The following is a 25,761-nucleotide window of genomic DNA, read 5'->3' as shown; positions in this document are numbered from 1 at the left end:
GTCAACTCTGACTCATCCCATAATCCTGTTGCCATGGTTACATCCTTACACTGTAAAAGCCTGTTTCCTTCCCAGCTCTGCACAATTTGTACATCTTTTTTTCTCTTTCTTCTTCCATTTCATTGCCTTTCTTGCAGTTTGCCCATCTTAAGGAGACATTTATTTATGTTCACAGTTTTACAGCAGTGGGAAATCGTCAGAATTAAACATACTAAAGATACATATTCCGAAACCTTGATGTCGGCTCAGTTTTTGTCATAGTTTTGACAGATTTGAAACAAGACGTCAACACTCACTGTGTCATACCCACACTTAGTTTTTTTTCTGGCTGGCTTTAAATCAATCAAAAATGTCCCAGTTTAAGGTCAGCCATGGCCACCAAAGTTATTGATATTTGTTTAATTTAAGAATAATAAAACATAGACTTTTGTATAATTAGGGTTTTTTTTCAAACTTAGAAGTCACAAAGGATTTAAGATCAGAAAGTGAGGGGAGATTGCGGTGTGCATTCATTGCATTTCACAAAGCCTTTCCTGAACACACTGATAAAAAGAGGAAGCCTTCTTTGATTGGACAGGAGGGAAATAATTTGACAATTTTTCTTGCTGATTCAAGTGTTCTTTTTTGATGTTTTTGCCCTCTGTTCTCTTGTTTTCCTCTTTGGAATTTGATACTTTGAAAATACTGTATCTTTAATTCCTGCTTTTGCTTGAAACTGGAGATGTCTGTGGGATTTGTCACCATTTCAAAAATGTAATTAATGCTGTCACTTGTTAAGACCTGATAACAAAAGTTTCTTGTCTTTTAATACTCTATTTTATTTGTATATTAATCTGCATTGGGAATCTTCTTTGCATAATTTTCCTTACTGTCTAAATGGCGTCATTTTTCACAGCCAAAACAAGTTGAATCTTACAGGTGACATTATGTCCTCTTTCTCTTTCTTTCCTTTTGGTGTATCGACCTCTTTTCACCTTTTTTTAACTGTCCAGAGAACTGAAAGAGCGTTTGCATGTTCCTCTCTATCTAGAAGTCATTTCCTTAATTTTTATGTAGCTGGTTGGGTTACAATGCCTTTGAGCATTTAGTCCCTTGTGCAGGTTTAACAAGACAGCAGAGACTCCTAGAAAACCAACAACCAGAAAAATAATATTTTGAGGAAAAAAAACGGGAAGAGACAGCAGCTGAGAAATAAAGTGGAGAGCAGGAAGCATCGACCCGAATGAACAAACCGCGGGTAATTGAACATAAATCGTTTTTTCTTCCCCCTCTGTGTGGTTGATGTAACTGCTGCTGCATTGCTAGTCTAACAAACCTTCATACACACACCCACACGCCTACACACACATTACGCACCAGCAAACACAGTCAAAGTACTGCACTTTTTCTTCTTCTGGTTGTGTGCAGGTTTAAAAAATGTAATTTTGCCTTCATTTTTAACCAAACAGTTTACAAAGACATTTATTAAAGATTTTGTGTTTCGTTATCAACCTGGATGTCTGCAGGAGCTGAAATGGATTGACTGAAATGTAAATAAAAGGTGGAAGTCAGTCAGGATTGAATTTTTTAAAAAGTATTTTAATGAACTGCTTGTGCCTCTTTCTTAGTCTTTTTGATGTTTGTTGTTGCCAACTAGCTATAGCTTCCTTTATGGTCAAAAGTACAGTTTATGGTCCCTAAATTGTACTTTTTTATCCAAAATGTGATGACAGACTCTTCATTCTTCTGCTGTCACATGGTTTCTTTGCTGTGTATGGTTGTGTACTGAAAAATGCAAGTTACTGTATGTGGGTCTGAGAATTAGAAAATTGAGGGAACTTTATTTAACATAAAGTCCAGTTCTGTTTTTGAAGTGTTTTTGTTGCTTTTGATGTCACCCTTCAGAATAGTTCTTGTGTTTAGTGATATTGAGTTCACACTTTAATGTGCATTGTCAGAATAAAGTAACAACTTTACTTTTGTTGTGACATCACTTTCACATTTGCAAATGATCTAGGAATGGAGTTTCAGTGCTCTGAGTTGGTCCAGCCAGAAAGTATGTCAAGACTCACTTTCAAGCATCTGGCATGCCAATGTCAGCAAATCTTTATATGTGAAGACAGCATTGAATAGCAAGGGAATAGGTAGAACAAGAAGTGTATGCTATAGTGTAGACCAGGGATGGGCAACTCCAGGCCTCGAGGGCCAGTCTCCTGCAACTTTTAAATGTAGCTCTACTTCAACACACCTGAGTCAAATAATGAGGTAATTAGCAGGACTGTAGAGAACTTGACTGCACTTAGGAGGTGATTCAGCTATTGGATTCAAGTGTGTTGGACCAGGCAGACACCGAAGAGTTGCAGGACACCTGTTCTTTGCTATTTTTTTTCTTACATCTTCCTCACTTTTCCTTTCTCCTTATGCATTATATTTATTGAAACAATAGAACAAAAATGAAGCAATTTAGGATCTAGATACAGATGAAGTGTCTAGATGTAGCTCTTTTTTAAACTGTCATTCCGAGTTCTGTATTTATTTTTATGCCCTCGTCTTGGTCCGGGTGGCTGATGCACTGTCAGTTGTTTTCTTGCTCTGCTGTCTCTAATTGAATGTTGTGCATTATCATTAACACTTGGCAGGCAGAAAGAAGCCTCAGTAGTCAGTAATGAGTAGATACCTTGTGGGAAAAAAGGACAGTTTCTTTCCCCTTTGAAACTCTAATCATTCCATTCAGTTTGTAAATCCTTGGTGTCAGAACGTATCATTTAACATATCTTGATTTTACCAAATGTGTCTTAATGCAAAGCTATGTGCTGCTGACAGATAACTGCAAAAGGTTTTATTACTAGTTAAAAACATTTGATTTTAAGAAGAATTCAATTTTTCAGCAAATTTCATCAAAACTTGTAAGGACACTCGGTGGGCAAAGGAAAAAAAGTTTAATTTAATTTTCAGATTCAGGTTGCTGCTCAGGATGTGGTTGTCAAACACAGCACTGAGAAAAGAGGGGAGAAGGCTGGTGATGCACTGATAAAGGAGGGGTAACTTAGAAATGTTCAGCTTGACTGGCCTGTAGTGCAGTGGACTGGTGGAGAAGAGAAACCAGGTAGAACAGGCTGCTGTGGATGAAACTCTCCACAAGGAGATTCAAGAGGCAACACCCAGGGACTAAGACAGTAATCAGGCAGAGGTCATACACAGGAGGGCAGAGAGAGCAAACTTAGCTTGAGGGGCAGGCAATACTCGGTGGTCATGAGGCAAAGCTTGGGTCAGGGTCCAGAAATCCAGAACAGTTGGGATCCGTGAAGAGCTTGGCAAGGGGGGTCAATCCGTGGGCAGCAAAAGGGTCAAAGAAACACTGAAGGCTTGGAAAGAAACGCTGGATCTCTACTGGCTCGTGGCTGTTGATAATCTGGCAAGGAGGCAGAGGCTGAAAGGTGTTTAAGTAGGGCGGGGACCAGGTGGAACGGGTAAGCAAATCAGGCATGGCAGGTGAGCTGAATGAGTGTTAACACAGCATGGACAGGACAGAACATGAATCATGACAAAAACTATCTTTAATTTTACTTGAGCCATTGTGTGGTCTAGTTTTTCAATCTATTGTGCAACAATTTTACCAAAGCAATCTTGTGTAAGTTTCCAAAGAATATCAGTACAGTGAACCCTCGCTATATCGCGGTTCACCTTTCACGGTCTCGCTGCTTCACGGATTTGCATCGTGCATTGTGTTCTGCATTCTGATTGGCTAAACAGTCTCTCTGCTTCTTCTCTACCTGTGTGTCAATAACGTTGCGGTTTAATATGTACACGTACGTAAAACAGCTTGCCAAATTTAACATAATCGATGGTGGCATGTCGGTTTAGAAGAATCTTTTTGCCCAGAAGAAAAAAGAGCGACAACAACTACCGGTAAATATATTCTTCTCTCGAAAAAACACACCTGCACCGCGGGCTTTAGAAGAAAAAAAATTCTACAGAGCGGAGTGAGGATGCAGCGGCTCAGTCAGAAGAGCAGTGAAATACACGTGAGTCACTATTTGTCCTACTGTACTTTGTTTTTGTTTTTTTTCATAATCATTTTTTATTTTCTCCCATTCTAATCCTCAGGTCCTCAATGACTCAGGTCGCGGTGGGGCGGCGCTGATCTCCACAATTCGGGCACAGGAATCCGCCTTCAGTTTGTATTAAAATTATTATTTCACAGTACTTTTTATTTACTAAACAAATGTTTGGGTCTGTAAAAAGGTTTTGTTCTCTGGTTTCAATGTATTATGGAGTATTTCATTGTATAATAATTGTAAAAAAATAAAGGTTACCACTTCGCAGATTTCGCCTATCACGGGTTCTTTTTGGGATGTAACCCCCGTGAAAAATCACATAATTGGGCAGTTATATTACCACCCAAGAAGAAAGTGGTAATAACTTCTATTTTGAGTGTGAGCCGATATGATTATTAGATTTAGACAGTAATCTGTCCAGAGGAAAGGGGGAAGTGGGAGCAATTTGAGCCAAGTTTTGAATGAAGTTGTTGAAAGACATAGACACTGAAATATAAAAAAATGATTCTTAATCATTTCTTCAATAGTTTTTGCTGTTATTTTTATTGTTTTTGTCAGGTAGCTCCTCTGGTTCCTTTCTAGGTGGCGTTCATGAGCTTGGCTGGTGTAGTCTTCTCCACAGGTGTGTTTTGACATACCAGCGGATCATCAGCGGAAGCATAAAGGAGCGGGTCCCCAGCACTTTGTCGCCAGAGTGTTTTTACCTTTGTGGTAACATCTAGCCCAGATTTTCCTTGAAGCAATCTTGCCTGTTTTGTATTCTAACCTGTCATAAAAGATCAGATCTTTTATGGTGATCAGATCCCAGCCGCTTACACTTGACCTGAAGTCCGGGTTCTGCAAGTACCATCTGAGGGTTTGTTTGCAAATCCGTTCCATTCTCCTATGCCCTCCTGGTGAGAGACATGAGTTAACCAGCTGTCAAGTCGCCACCTTGTCCAGGGATTACAGTCTGGCCCTGAGCTTATCGCCGCTCACTCAAGCCCATCCAACCATCCCTCCCAGGCAGACCGCCCTGCCCCTAATCTGCCTCCAGATTGCTGACTGACCCGGCCCCGCTTCCACTAGATTCCAGACCAGATACTCCTGAGGACCCCTTTGTTGAACATGCCTTTTGTCTTTCTGTAAATAAATCTTTAATCACATTGCCTGAGAGTGTTTTGCATGTGGGTTCAGAAAGTTCAGAACATCATGACAGAACACTCTGGCCACTTGAACCCAGAAGACGCTCTCAGGCAGACCATTGCTGAGCAGCATTCCCTAATACAGTCTCATGATGCTGATCTGCTCTGAGCGAATGGCAAGACGCAACTAACCAACGCCTGGATCATCTAGCCCGGTTGCTCCAAAACCTACAACCCGCACAGTCACCACAGCCAACTAAGGAAGCAGAGGTTCCACCTGTCTTGCTGCAGATAAATCCAGCTCAGGACGTCAGGGCCCCCACTCCTGATAAATTCTCCGGTGAGGCAGGTAGTTGCGGAGGATTTCTACTCCAGTGTTCCCTAGCTTTCAACCGTTCTCCTCAGTTCTACCCCCATGACGATGCCAAAATCTCTTTCATTCTTGGGCTGCTCACAGGCAAGGCATTAAGATGGGTGGAGGCATGATTCGATGATCCAACTGATTTTGGGTGTTCCTTTTCTGAATTCATTGATGAATTTAAATTAGTATTTGTCCACGCAGCTGACCAGATGAGCATTTCTCGCAACCTGTGGGCATTAAAGCAGGGGCAAAGATCAGTTGCGGAATTTTCTATTGAGTTCCGTACTCTTGCAATAGCTTCCGATTGGAACAGTTGGGCTCTTAAAAGCGCATTTTTTCACGCATTAAATGAATCGATAAAAGACAAGTTGGCACCTTTAGATGAGCCGCATTGTTTGAACGAACTTATAACCCTTGCCACCTGTCTTGACAATTGTCTTAGGAAGAGGAGGAGCCAAAGAAGTGAGAAGCAGTCCGCCAGAGGTCCTTTTTTCTCCTCCCAGAAATTGCTCCTGTCACCTTCACCCAGGGTCTCACCTCCAGAGCCTGAACCCATGCAGATTGGTTGGGCCCGGTTGACACCAGATGAGTGACGGTGACGTAGAGGACTCAACTAGTACATCTATTGTGGAAGAACAGACCATTACATCGCTTCCTGTCCGGTTCGCCCAAAGCAGCAGGTCCGTCAGTCAGAGTGGGGAAACTAACGGACCGAAAAGGCATCACATCATCTCCCCGTTTGTTGCTGCCGGCCGTACTGCTCTTCAATAATGATTCCTTACCCGTTTCAGCCCTCATTGACTCGGGGTGTGAGCAAAATGTCATAGATCAGTCTCTAGTTCAACAAGTCCGGATTGAAACCATAAGACTCTCTGTCCCGTTCAGTGTCTCTGCATTAAACTGGAAAGTATTATCTAACATCACCCACAAGACAAGGCCGCTCCAGCTAATTGTGTCAGGGAACCATCACAAGATCATCTCCTTTTTTGTTTCTCCCTCTGCTCAGTCACCTGTAGTTTTAGGTTTCAACTGGCTGCAACTACACAACCCTCATATTAACTGGTCACATAATCGTGTGGAAACGTGGTCTACTAACTGTCTCACTTCCTGTTTGCAGTCAGCCGTGCCTCCAAACCCGTCCCCGGTGGAACGAGAAGGAGCGGACCCCGTAGATCTCACCCACATTCCAGAGGAATATCATGATCTCAAGCAAATATTCCGGAAGAACAAGGCACTCTCACTACCTCCACACTGACCTTACGACTGCACCACTGAACTCCTTCCGGGGGCTTTGCTCTCTTCCAGTCGCCTCTATAGTATCTCCCGTCCAGAACGCCAGGCTATGGAAAAATATATAAGCGAATCTCTAGCTGCAGGTCTCATCAGACATTCCTCATCACAATTTCGGGTTTCTTTTTCGTCAGTAAGAAGAATGGTCCCTCTGTCCATGCATAGTGTGATGGACCGAGCAGTTAAGGAACAGCCAGGCACCGGTTCAAAGTCAAAAATAATTATTTTTTATTTAACCCAAAACAAAACTTGGGTAAATAATAGAAAAAATGACAAAATTTGGGCCCATAAAAGAGGTCAAAGTAACAGACATCAACTCAGACTAACTCAAAAAACAGACCTCCCAAACAGAGACAAAAGGGGACTTAAATACTGGCTGATCAGGCCACATACAAAACACAAAGGGGAAAATACACAGAAACCTAACTGAAACTAACATAGCAAATCCCATTCCCCCCCTCTGGATGATGAGTAATGGTGTGAACCAATTTGCAGTCTCAGCTGGCTTGCTCCACCCCTTCTCCACCTCTCTGCTCTCCTAAGGATTGGGCAGCCAGCACTTAAACTCAGAAACAAAACAAAGATTAAATCAAGCAAAACACAACAATATAAACTAAAATGTGCGCACTTATTCTAGAATACACTGTGATGTGTTGCTTTCTAAACAAAACCAGTTATTCTGTAAATTAAATCCTAAACTTAAAGAAATCCAAATATAAGTGAAATGAACTTATTGCGTGTGGTGAGAGTGAATATTACCACATTTGTGTGGCTGTAACTGCAGCCATCACACATAGATTATAGGGGGCTAAATCACATCACTGTCAAAAACAAGTACCCACTTCCCCTTATTGCTTCTGCATTTGAACTAGTACAATAAGCGACCATTTTTTCCAAACTCGATCTCCATAATGCTTACCACCTTGTCCGTATACGTCATAGCGACGAATAGATTCGTCGCATTCAAAACCTTGATGGGTCACTTTGGGTAATTAGTGATGCTGTTCGGCCTGTCCAATTCAGCTGCCGTATTTCAGGCCCTAATAAATGACGTCCTTCACAATTTTTTGAATGTCTTTGTTTTCATCTACCTTGATGATATTCTAATCTTCTCCAGAGACATCGAGACTCACCACAGACACGTTTGCTTGGTCCTCCAGCGCCTCCTTGAAAACCGTCTTTTTGTTAAGGCGGAGAGAATCAAAGCTGTCAGGGACTGGCCTACCCTGAGCTCATGTAAGCAACTACAAAGATTCCTAGGATTCACTAATTTCTACAGGCATTTCATTAGAAATTACAGTCAGGTCGCAGCTCCGTTAACAGCCCTCACCTCGACCAACATTACCTTCACCTGGACCAGAGAGGCAGACCAGGCATTTACGGAGCTTAAGGGAAGGTTCTCCCATGCCCCTACTCTTGTTCAACCGGATCCTCAAAAGCAATCTGTCCTCGAGGTGGATGCTTCTGATACAGGGGTGGGAGCTGTTCTCTCACAGCGCTCAGTCCCAGAGGAAAACTGCATCCTTGTTCCTTTTTTTCCCGCAGGCTTTCCCCGGCTGAGAGGAACTATGAGGTGGGGAACCGGGAACTCTTGGCCATTAAACTAGCACTCGAGGCATTGGCTAGAAGGCTCAGAACATCCTGTGCTAGTTTGGACAGATCACAGAAACCTCTCTATTTACAAACCGCTAAACGTCTAAATACTCGTCAGTCCAGATGGTCGTTGTTTTTCTCCTGCTGTAATCTTATCATATCCTACTGTCCTGGTTCGAAGAACATCAAACCTGATTCCCTGTCCCGCCAGCACTCCCCAGACAACTCGGAGAGGACTCCCGTCTCCATCCTACGGTCCAGCTGCACTGTAGGAGCTGTCGTGGAAAAAATACTATTTCCAAGCACTGTTCAGGTGAAATCACTCAATCAGGTTTATTCATATATTGTGCACAATACAGAGAGCTTGTAGGACAATCAGTAATGAAGCAGGTCTGGGTGAAAAGCTCCCTCAGGCAGAGACAACACATGAGTTTTATACCAAAGATAAAGAATTAACAACAAAGGGGCGAGACAGTCTGGTTCTGATGCAGCTGTAGAAAACAACTTCCAACCTTCAACATGTAACCCAAAAAGTTCTTTTGGTGAGAGTTCACAATCATTCATATAACATGACTAGCAGATGTGACCTTAAATGTAATTTTTTCATCACATTTCCCCCCTTTTGATTATAAATAAATATGATAATATTTAATATTAATCAACACACATTTCCGTCCTCAGTCATAAGACATATCATAACACTATCCTGGAAGACGTAACAAAAAAACATATACGCAAGATACTATTAAGGAAGAGTAATTAACATTAACTTTGGACAAAAAGTTTGGCTCCTTCTTCCTTAGAGTCCCGGGATCTCTGGCAGGCGGGCTGCGGTTGGAGAGAGTGAAACCACGACACTGCGCGTTGACGTCACAGATCACAGAGTTTAATCCCACACAAAACAATGCATGAATCAATTAACAAGGCTGCAGAGGTACAGAGATATATATTCATTACCTGTAACAGGAAAAATAGAAAAAGAAACACAAAGAAAACAAGGGGGGGGCGGGGGGGGCAAAGACGCGTCTTTGGAGAAAGCTTTATGCCAAAAAGCAAAACAGTGGTAGCATTCTGAATTTTTAACGCTTGCATGAAATTTTATACTGAGTGGGTGTTTCTTCAATTTAATATATTCAATTAAGGCGTTCCGCTCTTTAACCAATTAGAAACTCCTGTAGGGACTAAGGGAAACTTGAGAAGTCTCCTAATTTACAGCAAAGTTCCAAAGGCGTCTGGTTTCTGTCGAGAGACGAGGGCAGACCAGTTAATCTTGGAGGATACCAGCTACGAATGTCCCCGGGGCCAAGAGTCTTAAGATAAGATTTCGCAGACACCCTCGGAATCTGACGTCTCTTCCATTATCTCTCCTAACGTTCTCGAAGAGACTTGCATCTGGTAATTTTTCAAGAAATGTTATCTTTGCAAACCCCAGTTTTTGCTTTTGCACAGTCAGAAGATTGAGTTCTGCCAAAATAATACATAAAATCCACAGGACAAAATAAAGTATAATTCCTGAGCCATTTTCTAATAGTAAAGAAAACATTTTCATTCAAACAATTTCCATTTGCTTCTAATATCGTCACAGATAATACAGTTTTCAAATACATTCATCCTTTAGTAGTTTTAAAATGAGATAATACAATCTTCAGTAAACATGGTATTAATACTTAGAAATTAAATGTTACGGGGTTTCAATCTTCTATTTTGCATTAGTTTTACACCATCGCAGATGCTGGCCTCCGGCAGGTCTCCCCCCAACTGCCTGCAGGAATGTTAATTTATGGCTCTGTGTTCTAGCCGGGCCGCAAAAGGCCCCATTTAGTGATCTGCATTCTAACCCCTGTCTGTCCGGTTCAAAACAAGAGTATCAAACCTACCCTTTTTACACATGCGTAAGATTAACTGTATTAAGTACTAAAATAATCATTTTTCCTTAACAATACGAAAAACCTACCGGCATTTCCCTTGTCTACCCTGCAATAATATTACTGTGTTTGGTAGGAAAAGTTATTTTGCAACCCCTCCTTGCCAGGGAGGCAGTCCTCTATATGTTCTGTCCAGGAAAAGTGAGGAGGTATCATACCAATGATTGAAGACATAAAAAAAACAAGAAACAAAAAAAAAGAAAATAAAAATGTAATACAAAAGCTAATTTAAGGAGAAAAAAATTAACAATAAAAAAAACATTTAAAAAGAAAAACAAACAAAAAATCAGAGTCAAAAAAACCCAAGCTTAATAGAAAACTTATATTTAATCGCATAACTCAATCTAAACCACATCACAACAATCCATAATCATGAAAATAAGAGAAAAAAAGTAACATATTTCCAGATGGAACAAAATGTTAAATCAAATCATAAATGCATATTTAGAACATGCAGAAAGGATAGGCATTTGTTTTTGTGAAACATAGACATTTTTGTGAATTGCAAAGCAGTATAGAAAGCTAAGATAGGATAGCACCACCATCTTCATCATCAGCTGGAATAAAAGTACAACAAAAGTAGAAATAATCAACACAAATGTCTGTAATTGAAACAAGATGAAGACGTGATGTCTGTCATAATGAACATCCTTGTTCTTTCTTCTTTTGCTTTCTGGAACTTTTTAATATATATATTTATTCTTCACTCCTCACTTCGACCACTCGCCAGTGGACCAGCAATAGTTCTTTGGTTGGGGAGCCTTTTGATGTACAAAAGCAACCAATGTTTGTTGTTATATTCCGTCTCTTCTGTATTCCCTTCATTGCGTCCTTTCCTCTTTGGGTGTCAGAGGGTGTTAGCACTTAACACCAATTGTAATGAAGGTATTTCAGTGATCCAGGAAATTAAATGTGGCTGTCTGCGGTGTCAGAGGGTGTTGAACTGGATACTTGGTAGAGTGAATTTTTGCTACTCACTCTGTTGTTTCAGATTTAGAGTTGTGGTCTAGATGGGTATTACAGACAGGTAGTCCTTCACAGTGTGGATTTAGGTTGCTCCCTCCTTCCTGGACTTTAGCAGGTGTGCTTACCTGGAAGATTCCGGACGTGGTTAACGAAGCGCTGCAAGATGAGCCAGGTCCCGGAAACTGCCCCGCAAACAGAACGTATGTACCTTCCTCTGTTCATTCTCGCCTTATTCATTGGTTTCATTCTTCCACGTTCTCCGCTCACCCTGGCATAATAGGACTATTTCTCTCATCTCGTGCCGCTTCTGGTGGCCTTCTTTACATAAGGATGTCAAGGAATATGTATTAGCCTGCCAGACCTGTGCTCGGAACAAACCTTCTCACCTTCCCCCTGCCGGCCTGGTTCAACTGCTGGAGATTCCGAGAAGTCCATGGGCACATATATAGCTTTAGACTTTGTCACTGAACTCCCCTCATTACAAGGTATGACCACAATCCTCACAGTAATTGATCAATTTTCTAAGGTGTGTCATCTCGTTCCCTTCAGGAAGCTTCTGTCGGCTTTCCAAATGGCACAACTCCTCATCAAGTACGTCTTTTGCCTTCACAGCATTCTGGTGACAATCCTATCTGATCGGGGACCTCAGTTTGTGTATGGAAGCAGTTCTGCCTCACGTTTAATGCCAAAGTTTCACTCACATCAGATTATCACCCCCAATCCAACGGTCAAGTGGAGTGGATTATTAAGGAGGAATAATTTAATGTTAACTTTGGACAAAACGTTTGGCTCTTTCCTCCTTAAATCTCCCGGATCCTCAGCGAGCGGTGGCGTGCTGCTAAAGTGAAAACAACAATGAAGCGCGTTGACGTCACAGATCACAGAGTTTAATTCCATACAAAGCAACGCATGAATCAATCAACAAAGCTGCAAAGTAACAGAGATATGCATTGTTTACCTTATACAAACAAAGACAGACAAGGGAAAGACAGACAAACAAAACAAAGATGAACAAAAAAGGCAAAGACGCGTCTTTGGAGAGAGCCGATGTAAAAAAGGCAAAATGTTGGCTGCTCTCTGTATTTTTTCTCCTGACACGCAATCTTATAGTAAGGAGGTGTTTTTCTATTTAATTTATGCCCTCAAGGCGTTCCTCTTGTTGACCAACTGGAAACTCCCTTAAGCACTCAGAGAAACTTGGAACTCCCCCTAATTTACGACAAAGATCAAAGGGCCATCTGGTCTCTGGCCAAACAAAGAGCGCATCGCTGCGCCCTGACTTCCTGTGGCTCCCACGGTCATTCTGGATACAGAACGACCTGAGATAAAATCTCACAGATACCTGTGAAATCTATCCAGTGCTTCTGCCCTGCCGGGAATGCTAATTTTATGGCTTCGTGGCCTGGCCTCACAGCGAGGAGGCCCCATTGAGTGATCTGCATTTTGGCCCCTGTTTGTCTGGTTCAAAATAAGACTGTTGAATATACCTTTTACACATGCCGTAAGATTAACTGTATTAAGCACTGAAAATAATAATTTTTCCTTAACAGGATGAACCAAGAGCTCGAGTCTACTCTCCGGTTAATTTCCTCATCTAACCCGTCTGATTGGAGCAAGTTTCTTCCATGGGTTGAATACGTGCACAATTTTCACACCTCAGCTGCTACAGGACGCTCCCCTTTTGAAGTCTCCCTAGGTTACCAGCCGCCCCTCTTCCCAGCTGATAAAAAAAGACATCTCCGTTACATCAGTCAAACATCACATTCAGTGCTGCCAACGTATCTGGTCCACTACGATTTCAGCCCTACAGCGCTCCGAGTGCCAAAACCGCCGTTTTGCTGATCGTAGACGTAGACTTGGAACACAGTACTCACCCGGACAAAGGGTTTGGTTCTCTTCTCGGAACATTCCATTCAGGTCCAACCCCAGAAAACTGGCCTCGTGCTTCATTGGTCCATTCGTCATAGAATATGCCATCAGTCCATTAACAGTCCGTCTGAGGATCCATCCTAATCTCAGGGTCCATCCCACGTTCCATGTCTCTCAGTTAAAACCCGTCCTAGCCAGCACTATGTGCCCTCCTACCGAGCACCCTCCTCCCACCCGAGACCAACAGGGACACCCCTTGTACAAGGTCAGCAGGATTACTGACTCTCGCCGCAGGGGCTTAGGTTGGCAGTACTTGGGCTACGGTCCGGAACACCGCCAGTGGATTCCCAGTTCTTTCATATGTGATGCTTCTCTCATTTCTGATTATCGCTCCTCTCTCCCTTCGACTTCTTCAGGACCGCCAGGAGGTGGTCGTTGAAGGGGGGGTGATGTCAGGAGCTGCGGCTTTGGCAGCCCCTCTGGTTCCTTTCTAGGTAGCGTTCATGAGCTTGGCTGGTGTAGTCTTCTCCACAGGTGTGTTTTGGCATACCAGCGGATCATCAGCAGGAGCATAAGAGGAGCGGGTCCCCGGCACTTCGTCGTCAGAGTGTTTTCACCTTTGTGGTAACATCTAGCCCAGATATTCCTTGAAGCAATCTTGCCTGTTTTGTATTCTTACCTGTCCTGTGTCTTTCTTTTATGGTGATCAGATCTCAGCCGCTTACACTCGACCTGAAGTCCGGGTTCTGCAAGTACCATCTGAGGGTTTGTTTGCAAATCTGTTCCATTCTCCTATGCCCTCCTGGTGAGAGACATGAGTTAACCAGCTGTCAAGTCGCCACCTTGTCCAGGGATTACAGTCTGGCCCTGAACTTATCGCCGCTCGCTCAAGCCCGTCCAACCATCCCTCCCAGGCAGACCGCCCTGCCCCTACAAGTAAGACCTATCTATTAAAGAGCCATTATCTCTCCCCCTTATTCTCACCGGTCTAATCTGCCTCCAGATCGCTGACTGACCCGGCCCCGTTTCCACTAGATTCCAGACCAGATACTCCTGAGGACCCCTTTGTTGAACATGCCTTTTGTCTTTCTGTAAATAAATCTTTAATCACATCACCTGAGATTGTTTTGCATGTGGATTCGGAAAGTTCAGAACATCATGACAGCTTCACAATAGAACAGTTGGTGTTAGATATTTTCATGAACTTACAATAACAAGGTTTATTTTATGACAAACCTAAAGTGAGCAATGCCAAAAATAAGCACTCATGTTTGATTGGGAGCAACAACTCATAATAATGAACAGCTGAATTATCTTCATCTTCCACTGCTTCATATTAAGCTTAGCAGCCATGAGAGATTCTTATAGTAGGGAAAATATAAAAGGAAATTCTGACTTATATATTCAATATTTAAAAAAAAAAAGTAAATGATAAATACACTGCTAAGAAAGACGTTAACAATAATACAAATTGCTGTGTTGATTGTTACAGTTATACCAATTGTTCTGAAGGCCATGTTGTAGTTCCTAGCTTCGTCACCAGGTGGCGCGGCCGTTTGTGAGTAGTATTTCTTTTTCATACCAAAACATTGTTTGAGAAGCCGTGCAGGTCAGCGGATGTGGTGTTTGAAGGTGGTTTTGTGATTTCGATCGAGTGTGCTTCCATATGAATGGTAGGTTGCAGTGTACTTATGTTTGAGTGGCATTATATGTGCATTTTAGTACTTAGAACATTTCCTGTTGTTAGATTTTCTTTTAGAATAAGCCAAGGCTAGGCTAAGCTAATTTCTGTGCTAAAATGGTAAACTATATTGCTTTCTTTTGCTTTATTTAATTTTAATATTAATGAAACAGACAAATAATATGACCAAAAATATGTTTGTAAACGAGTATCTGTGTACATAGTGGATTGTAATTTGTATTTATTAATTTCTTTGTAGAACCACACACATGCCTACAAACTTCAATCCACGCACATCCTGCCTGTAAACCAGTTGTCACCGACTGATTACAGAGTCAAACCATCACCTGGCTTCGTTATTGGCTCGGGGTCATCTGGGCATCTAATCGGTGCACATTCTCCGATCACAATTTTCATTCCGAACCCCAGACTTAGAGCAGCGTTATAACACCAATACTATCTATTTATTTACTTGTTTTACATGGACTTCAGCAGAATGTATCTAACAATTGTTGAGACGTTTACTCCAGACACACACCATACATGTACGCTCACTCAACAACGGACACAAAGATTCTGCACAAAAGCCTTTTGTTTCATACGGACACTTTCTGTAGAAACGAAACTTAACTTTAGCTCATCGTCTGACCACTAGGTAGTGACGTAACACATCAGCAGACCAGGAGGCGGACTTTAGGATATAAGCAAGGTGTCTTCCGTGTTTGAGCAGATGCTGTAGAGATTCGGGCCTTTACACTTGACATCCACATAAGCCTGTAAGGGTAAGCGTCTCTTTCTTTTTAGCGCTAAAAAGAATAGAATAAGTAAACTCTGATTGTTCTGTGTTGGCTGATTTCCTGTTCGTGTGCTCACACGTTTTGGGTCCGTCGAGTTTAAATCACAACACAATCTATGTTGTACACCCTGGGATCCAGTATCTGATTCTTTACTGCAATGGTTTGACATTTCATGAGTTTAATATCAGATTTATGTCAGATTTTGATCTGTCATCTGTTCTGTGACATTCTGGTTGTAGCCGTGTTTGTATACAGAATAGAAAAGAGAGATGTTGTGATGGATTGGGTTGAATAGTATGAGCAGGAACTGATTTTGTTTCCATAAATGTCTAAGGAATGGTTTTATTGTTGCAGCGTCCAGAAATGCTAGACCTCTGTGGATTCTGTAACCTGCTGTAGCCTAATAAGACACTCAGACGTCTTTCTTGGCAAAATCATCCTTGTCTGACTTCACTAATTTTTCTCTCCACAGTCTGCGTCTATACTGAATTTATCAGTTTTCTACTTACTATGCTGAATATTAAACTGTTTTGTTATCCAAGTGTAAAACAACTAATGAGCTGATACTGGATGGAGCTATGGATATCTGTAGTTTTCAAATAATGATACCTTAACATGAGTGAAGTCTGATGTGTCTAGCTTTGTTGTTTGAATTTATTTTCCTCTTTTACTTGATGTGTTTCCATCCATCCATCCATCCATCCATCTTCTTCCGCTTATCCGGGGTCGGGTCGCGGGGCTAGCAGCTTCAGAAGGGAGGCCCAGACTTCCCTCTCTCCGGCCACTTCTTCCAGCTCTTCCAGGGGAATCCCAAGGCATTCCCAGGCCAGCCGAGAGACATAGTCCCTCCAGTGTGTCCTGGGTCTTCCCCGGGGCCTCCTCCCGGTCGGACGTGCCCGGAACACCTCACCAGGGAGGCGTCCAGGAGGCATCCTGACCAGATGTCCGAGCCACCTCAACTGGCTCCTCTCGATGTGAAGGAGCAGCGGCTCTACTCTGAGTCCCTCCCGGATGACTGAGCTTCTCACCCTATCTCTAAGGGAGAGCCCAGACACTCTACGGAAAAAACCCATTTCGGCCGCTTGTATCCACGATCTCGTTCTGTCGGTCATGACCCAAAGCTCATGACCATGGATGAGGGTGGGAACGTAGATCGACCGGTAAACTGAGTGCTTCGCTTTTTGGCTCAGCTCTCTCTTCACCACGACGGACCAGTACAGCGTGCGCTTGACAGCAGATGCTGCGCCAATCCGCCTGTCGATCTCCCGCTCCCTTCTTCCCCCATTCGTGAACACGATCCCGAGGTACTTTAACTCCTCCACTTGGGGAAGGACACCCCCCTGACCCGAAGAAGGCACTCTACCCTTTTTCGGCTCAAGACCATGGCCTCGGATTTGGAGGCACTGATTCTCATCCAGGCCGCTTCACACTCGGCTGCGAACCGCTCCAGCGAGAGCTGCAGATCACGACCTGATGAAGCCAAAAGTACCACATCGTCCGCAAAAAGCAGAGATGAGATCCTAAGGCCACCAAAACGGATCCCCTCAAAACCTTGGCTGCACCTACAAATTCTGTCCATAAAAGTAATGAACAGAATCGGTGACAAAGGGCAGCCCTGGCGGAGTCCAACTCTCACCGGAAACAAGCCCGACTTACTGCCGGCAATGCGGACCAGACTCTAACACTGGTGATACAGGGAACTGACAGCCCGTATCAAAGGGCCCGGTACCCCATACTCCTGGAGAACCCCCCACAGGGCTCCCCGAGGGACACAGTCAAACGCCTTCTCCAAGTCCACAAAACACATGTAGACCGGTTGGGCAAACTCCCATGCACCCTCCAGGACCCTGCCGAGTAGTGATGGGTCCGGCAACACCGATGCGTCGGCGCATGTGTCAAGCTCATAGACCAAAACCCGCTAATCTTACGTCAGAAAATAAGGTATTGGTTGCCACTTAGTAGTTGTTTCATCCGGTTCTTTTCAGTTTCTACTCGATCTATCTGAATCCAAATTCAGCTGAAATTGACTCTTAGTTTACTTTCATATTATGTTCTGCAGGTTAAATTTTGCATATGTTTCTTATGGAAGCCCGTTACTATGGAAGCCCGTTTCTGCCACTCTGTTAAAAAAAATTATCTCGTTATAATGAGATAGTATCAAAATAATGAAATAGTATCTCATTATAATGAGATAATTTTTTTTAACAGAGTGGTGGAAATGGGCTTCCATAGTTTCTCCTTTGAAATTATACATTTCATAATTTTATTCTTAAATTACCCTCCAAAAATAAAAATCTTCAGGCAGAAAAAAGGAAAATAAAGACAATCCCACTATAAATAAATATAAAAGAGACATTTCCAGCAAAACACATCCATAAAGATCAGCGTACAAAATATAAAAGAAAAAATGTAAGTTATGTGAACAATATACAGTGTCACTAAAATCTGTTTTATTTAAATAAATTCACCTCAATGCTGAGGCATAGGGCATCAGAATGAAGTCGCAGATACACCTGGATAAACTCAGGTATACAGCCATTCTACAAATTACTCAGTTGCTTTTTATGAATTATTTTATATAAATGTATTGTTTACTTAATTTTTGTTCAACAGCAAGAGAAGTTGTGTCAAAAAAATGGACCAGACTAAATTTCAAAATATTAGAAAAACTTTTTTCTTTTTATGAAAATTTGTGGGGGGAAAAAAACAGTCCACAAGCGTCCTCATTCCAAACACGTTCACTTTCATTTTCATCACTTGGTACATGTTCACATTATTTATTGTATCGAAGAATATCAAATATATTTTGATTTTAACTGAAGATATGACATAATACAATATATAATATACAATAAAATAAAATGACTTTAAATCTTATTGTGTAGACTAAGTCATCAAATCAGTCTGTGAACTGCGTTGCCTGTAGGGATTTTTATTGTCCAGCAGGTGTCAGTATTCAGTGACACAGTATTGACGCAGTATCAATACAGTTTTGCTATGGGTCGAAACAATACATGACGCCTCATTTCCCCATCACTACTGCCAAGGGTGTAGAGCTGGTCCAGTGTTCCACGACCAGGACAAAAACCACACTGCTCTTCCTGAATCCGAGGTTTGACTATCCGACGGACCCTCCTCTCCAGGACCCCTGAATAGACCTTGCCAGGGAGGCTTAAGAGTGTGACCCCTCTGTAATTGGAGCACACCCTCCAGTCCCCCTTTTTGAACAGGGAGACCACCACCCCGGTCTGCCAATCCAGGGGAACTGCCCCCGATGTCCATGCAATATTGCAGAGTCGCGTCAGCAAACACAACCCTACAACATCCAGAGCCTTAAGGAACTCTGGGCGGATCTCATCCACCCCCGGAGCCTTGCCACCGAGGAGCTTTTTAACCACCTCAGCGACCTCGTCCCCAGAGATTGCATAGCCCAACCCAGAGTCCCCAGGCTCAGCTTCCTCAATGGAAGGCATGTACGTGGGATTGAGGAGGTCTTTGAAGTACTCTGCCCACCGGCCCACAGCGTCCCGAGTAGAGGTCAGCAGCATACCATCCCCACTATAAACAGTGTTGGTGCCGTACTGCTTCGCCCCCCTGAGACACCGGATGGTGGACCAGAATCGACTCGAAGCCGTACGGAAGTCTTTCTCCATGGCCTCTCCAAACTCCTCCCATGCCCGAGTTTTTGTCTCAGCAACCACCCGAGCCGCATGCCGCTTCGCCCGCCGGTACCCATCAGACCCCAATGATGAACGGCACCATTGGACTTCGTGTTCCCTTGCCCGGACGCGGGTCACCAGGGCCCCACTCTGGAGCCAGGCCTGGAGGGGGGGCATGACGGCGGGCGTCTGGTGGCCGGGCTTTTTCCCATGGAGCTCGGCCTGGCTTAGCACGAAGAGGAAACGGGCCCCCCTCCCATGGGCCCACCACCCATGAAAGGGGCCAAAGGCGTTGGGTGCATTGTGTGATGGGTGGCGGTCCGATCCTCAGTTGCAGAAGCTGGCTCTTGGGACGTGGAATGTCACCTCTCTGGTGGGGAAGGAGCCGGAGCTAATGTGTGAGGTCAAGAGGTTCCTGCTAGAAATAGTCGGTCTCAGCTCGACGCATGGCTCTGGTTCTGGAACCAGTCTCCTTGAGAGGGGCTGGACATACTTCCACTCTGGAGTTGCCCAAGGTGAGAGGTGTCGGGCAGGAGTGGGCATACTTGTTGCTCCCCATCTCGGCGCCTGTACTTTGGGGTTTACCCCGGTGAACGAGAGGGTAGCCTCCCTCCGCCTATGGGACGGGTCCTGACTGTCGTTTGTGCTTATGTGCCGAACGACAGTTCAGCTTACCCACCCTTTTTGGAGTCCTTAGAGGGGGTACTGGAGAGTGCTCCTCCTGGGGACTCCCTTGTTCTGCTGGGGGACTTCAACGCTCACGTGGGCAATGACAGTGAGACCTGGAGGGGCGTGGTTGGGAGGAACGCCCCCCCCGCCGATCTTAACTCGAGTGGTGTTCTGTTGTTGGACTTCTGTGCTCGCCATGAATTGTCCATAACGAACACCATGTTCAAGCATAAGGGTGTCCTTATGTGCACTTGGCACCAGGACACCTTAGGCTGCAGTTCGATGATCGACTTTGTCATCGTTTCATCGGATCTGCGGCTGTATGTCTTGGACACTCGGGTGAGAGAGGTGCGGAGCTGTCCACTGACCACTACCTGGTGGTGAGTTGGCTCCGGTGGTGGGGGAGGAAGCTGGTCAGACCTGGCAAGCCCAAATGTGTTGTGAGGGTCTGCTGGGAACGTCTGGCGGAATCCCCTGTGAGACGGAACTTTAACTCCCATCTCCGGCAAAACTTCGGACACGTCCCGGGGGAGGTGGGGGACATGGAGTCTGAGTGGACCATGTTCCGTGCCTCCATTGTCGAGGCAGCTGATCAGAGCTGTGGCCGCAAGGTTGTCAGTGCCTGTTGCGGCGCCAACCCTCGAACTCGTTGGTGGACACCTTCGGTGAGGGATGCCGTCAGGCTGAAGAAGGAGTCCTATCGGGCCTTTTTGGCCTGTGGGACTCCTGAAGCAGCTGATGGGTACTTGATGTGTTTTTGGTATAAATTTATGTATAGTTACTTAGGTAGTTACTTAACACATTGATTTAATGTTCAACTTTACTCATTGTGCACGTTGTTGATGTGCTAGTCCACCTGTTTACTTGCGTCTCTTATTTTTTTTTAAAGATTTAAGATCTAAAGATTTGAATATACCCTACATGCCCTTAAATTGATTTGAGAGAAGCCTCCGTTACTTCTGATGTTCTAAATGTGTTCAAGTGAATGTTTTTTTCTTTTCCTTTATTGATCTCAGCTCAGATAAGGAGGCAGAAAAGTTGAAAAACTTGGACTGATAGAACTTAGTTTATCAGTTTAGCAGTTTATTTATATTTCTCAGTAAGAGCTGACTTCCCGAAAGAAAACAAAGCATGTCTGCTGCCCTTTGGTGTGAAGAAACTGCCTTCTAGAATTTCATTCAGGGTCAGCTCCAGCCTGAGGCACACAGGAAATATCACAAGTCGGTCTCCCTTTTTAAAAATGGAGGAGTAATTGCTCAGCATTCGGTTTGATGAGCCAGTCCCTACTCAGCTTCACATTAAAAACTCTGTGATATGCAAATAGATATATAAGGGTGAAAGCTGCCAACATGGTTAAAAATGAAGACCACCAAAATATAAAACCTGTACTGTACAAGTTATAAAAACAGCACCATAAAAACGACTGGTGATTTTTCTGGTGAAAAATTATGGTGAAACTTTTCATTTCATGAAACTGATGAAACTTTTCATTCAACATCATGAATCAATTCTTTATTATTCAGGTTTTACAAATTGATTAAACTAAAGATAGATTCTGATAAAGAAATTAAACATGTCCCCACCTTCTACTCTGCTGGCATGTAATTCAAAAAGATGTTTGTTCTGGATTCCTTCCTTGGCGTTTATCCAGGCATGTTCCACTGGGAGACCAGGAGATAAACCCAAAACACAATGGAGGGACTCTGTTGTGCAATACCTTGGGATCTGCCAAATGAGTTGGAGAATGTCGCTAAAAAGAAAATGTCAGGTTTTTCTTCCTGGAACTTCAAGCCTTGTGATCCCTTCTGGGATAAGCAGAAGAAAATAGATGGATAGAGGGATGTCATCAGAACTGTTTTTACTTAAACTCTTCAGATCCACATCAAAGCAAAAGGAATGTGATTAAATAACAATATCAAAAACTGAAATCTGCAAAGTCAAAAGTCAGTAAATCTGTGAAGTCAGATGTTCGTAATTAATTTAATCCATTTCATGATGAATGATTTTACTCTGAGTGACCTGGGTTGTTTTGCGCTGCGTATTAAGAATCCCAGTTTGGGAATATTCAAAAAGAAAATCAACCAAATAACAAATAAACCTTTATGTAAAACACTCACGTAGTGAATGATAATGCTTTACATAAATAGCAAAAACAGAACCCAAGCAAGCTAACAATGACAAAACAAAGAAGCAATACTAAACTAAACAAGGATGCATGGAATGTAAATGAAAAAATAAACAGAAGTTATGGTTAGAGTCCTTCTTGGTTAGAAGGACTTTTCTCAATGAGCATAATAAAATGAACGTGACTGAGCAATAACTGTGATTTACCATTTCAATAATGGCTCTTGCATATGAGATAATTAATAGCACTAAGACTGGAGCTTATGAGACTGAGCTAAAATTTGCAGGTTCAAACTAAATTTGAAATTTTTTTTTTTTTTCCATTTTTTTTTTCCAAAGAGTTTTTGGGGCACTAATGGCTCATATTTTTTGTACAGTAGGCAGACAGGAAGGAGGGTGAGGAGAGGGGGTAAGACATGCGGTAAAGGTCGTCGGGACCGGGACTCGAACCTGCGACGTCCGCGTCGAGGACTGAGGCCTCCAAACGTGGGGCGTGCTAACCCCCTGCGCCACCACAGCACGCCCTAAATTTGAAAATTTAAATTAAATTAAGGTTACACACACTGCGATGGACTCGCGACCTGTCCAGGGTGACCCCGCCTTTCGCCCGTTGACAGCTGGAGATAGGCACCAGCACCCCTCCTCACCCCAATGGGATAAGGGTGTAAGAAAATGGATGGATGGATGGATGGATGGATGGATGGATGGATGGATGGATGTTACACACAATTGGACAGCAAGAGAAGATTCTTGCATCAGTAGGCTTTCTAGAGAACCTACTGATGCTTCTTCTAGAGACGGTTGAATATCATCTGCAAAGAAATTATGTGTGATTCTGAAACAAACAGACCAATAGGGAATTTGCAGATACCAGAGGATCAGAAGACCATAGGCTGATCTGTGGGATACACTACAAATAATTTCAGATACTGATGATATAAAGAGGGGAATAATTTAAAATGTTTGGTTTTTGTAGCATACATTATAATCTATCAAGTTTCAATCAAGAAATCTATTCTGCATGTAACAGTTCTTTGAACCCTTTTTCATTTTTGCGGGTCAATTGATTAATTTAGTCGTTTTCAGGTCTGACAGTGCTGCAGAGGATCCTTGATACAGCAGCAGAGCGCAGTTGGCAGGTTACCTCCGCTAACTTGGACACAATGACGGAAAAGACCTTCATCAAACTCCTGGCCGATCTTGACTACAAGGAGGACTTTCATATCATCATTGACTGTGAACTGGAACGATTGAACAACATCCTCAACTTGGTAAAAGACTCACTGATTAACACATTGGTTTACTTGTGGGTCGATGTAATTTCAAGTTTGAACCCTTTATCTGATTGCTGTTAACTGAGAAACTTTGGAATAAACCTTTGTAATGTCATGTAAAGGTACTTGTTCATTTATCAGAAGTTAGCTACAGATTATATTCAGACCTTAGCATCCATGAATGATATGAAAGGGAGAGGACAGCTCCTAGATCAGTAAACAGAATGCAAAGAGCTAGTAGAACAAGAATCTCTGCCATCACGCAGAATTAAAATGCATAATTTTTTAAAACAAGTTCTTCCAAAAAGCACTTTGTCTAGAGTATGTGGTGAAGTACATGAATTCATGGAAAAGCAATGGTCTCATTGGCTAAAAACCGAAAAAGTATATGTTGAATTACATTGAAAACAGAGTGACTCAGTTGAGAACATAACTAAAAATAGAGACACTCCATTAAATTGTATTTTAATTATGATAATCAACACATTAGGGATAAAATATTAATGACATTATTTGTATGATACTAATCAGATATACAGTCATAATAAAAAATGACTAAAAGGCATAATAAAACTGTTGCGATCTATAAGTTTTGAAATGAATTTACTCTAACTTCCATTTTAGAAAAACTTGCAACACAGTTCATTCTGTCATTATTTAAGTTCATCTCTTGGTGCTTCAACAATGATTAACAATGAAAGTAGCCACCAGGTTCTTCTAATTAAATGTACTTTCACATTCTGAGGACATGAACAAAGACCTTGGAAAAGCAGTTAATGTGTAAACATTAATCTGGAAAATATTCCAAACAAAAAGGTTTCAATTGCCAATGTTCCCAGTGCTCCCAGCAAAGTCACTGTGAATTCAGAACATGCAAATGTCAGATTAATAGCAAAACCTCCAACAGCTCATTCTCTGCTGGACTTTGCATATTAAGTTTGCATATTATATGTTAGGTTAGGGTTTAGGGTTTTTGGTCATGATGTACTGCACCATATTTGGAGAAAACCCAAAACACCATGTGAGTAGAAAGAGCTCATACAAACTGTCAGTGGTGGAGGGCTGATGACAGGGCCGGCCCAAGCCTCCATGGGGCCCTAAACGGTTGCTTAGTTTGCTATTGCTTTGGGCCGGCCCTTGCTGATGATTTGGGATTTCTTCCTTTTTATATGCCAAACTATTATACAATAAGATAGTCTGTCCAAGGGCTAACGCTTGCTTGATGCTGGGTCGAAAGTAACTGGGTTTTTACTAACCATGAAATTTAAATTACGAAAATAAATTCACTGAAAGAAAACACGCCAATTTAGAGAAAAATAGTTTTTTGATTAAAAAAAAGTATTTGTTTTGACCTGAGGTGGGTTTTTTTGGAAACACTTTTTTCGAATCCCATGAGTCACGTGATCAACAGCCAGATGTTAACTACTGTCATAAACCATGAAGAAACACAGCAGTAAGTAGTAGGAGGATGATGGTTTGTTTTTGGGTATTTTGGATAATGAACAACTGGCTCCACCAGAGATCTCAGAGCATCACACAATTTATAAAAAATTGTCTGTCATTAGAAAGTGTTGAATCCATAGTTCTTCTGTCAAATCGCCTACTACAATTTTCCTCAAAACACTGTATAGATAGTTGCTCCCAGATGTAAGAGGACTGTCACTCCAGGCCCTGAATAAGATGTTGTTCTGATGACTGATAGACGAGGGAGTGCCTCATTTATCAGTGAATTATGACTGGCTAAATCATGACTAAATCTCACGTAATTGTTTACATCCTTCTGTGCCATGATTTTTAATGACTTATCAGGTGAACAAGGTTATTCACACGTGATTTTAATTACATATTTTATTTATTGAACACACTGCAATTGAAAATTGTGTTGTTGTTGTTTTACATTAGCAGAACAGTGACAAAGATTTGGACACATTTGTCATGACAAAGCAGTGCATAGTTTACCTTACCTCTCAACCAATGACTGCTTGAGATAGGGAAGAACCTGCAAGGCCAGGCGGGTAAAGACTATGGCTGGATGGATAGTTTGTATTTGGCTCACTCTTTTGGAATCTCCGAAGTGAAAAGATAAATGTAAGTATATGCAAACAAATCGATGCAGCAATAATCTGCTGACCCAGATGCAAAACCAGAATGAGAGGAGGCGTTAATATGCAGCAGTCCAGGCTGTAATAACAAGATGGCAGACAAAGATTAATTAGGCATCAAATTAAATGATTTTTTAAAAAGACTGTTAAGCCAGAACAGGCCTGAAAAACAATAGCAGGCTTTCCTGCTGTATTGTCACTATGTGGTAAAAACTGACCACTTATTTTTTTATTTTAGCCTCAAAGCAGCTGTACTGGAGACTATTTATCATCGTTTCTTCCTTTGGAGA

At 42.5% G+C, this 25,761-nt stretch overlaps 1 protein-coding gene across 5 annotated transcripts in view; it reads left to right on the top strand.

Annotated features, from left to right (window-relative positions):
• The window catches only part of LOC102232915 (glutamate receptor 1-like), a 158,502-nt gene that overhangs the window by 71,456 nt on the left and 61,285 nt on the right, over positions 1-25,761 (top strand). For all 5 annotated transcript variants that reach the window (XM_023342027.1, XM_023342030.1, XM_023342026.1 and 2 more), the window contains exon 4: positions 23,182-23,366. In XM_023342027.1, coding sequence (XP_023197795.1) covers positions 23,182-23,366 — 185 coding nt within the window. The remainder of the gene's footprint in view (positions 1-23,181; positions 23,367-25,761) is intronic.

The sequence above is a fragment of the Xiphophorus maculatus genome, chromosome 11 (assembly GCF_002775205.1).
Source record: "Xiphophorus maculatus strain JP 163 A chromosome 11, X_maculatus-5.0-male, whole genome shotgun sequence".
NCBI lineage: Eukaryota > Metazoa > Chordata > Actinopteri > Cyprinodontiformes > Poeciliidae > Xiphophorus > Xiphophorus maculatus.
This window is presented reverse-complemented; position numbering and strand designations above follow the sequence as displayed.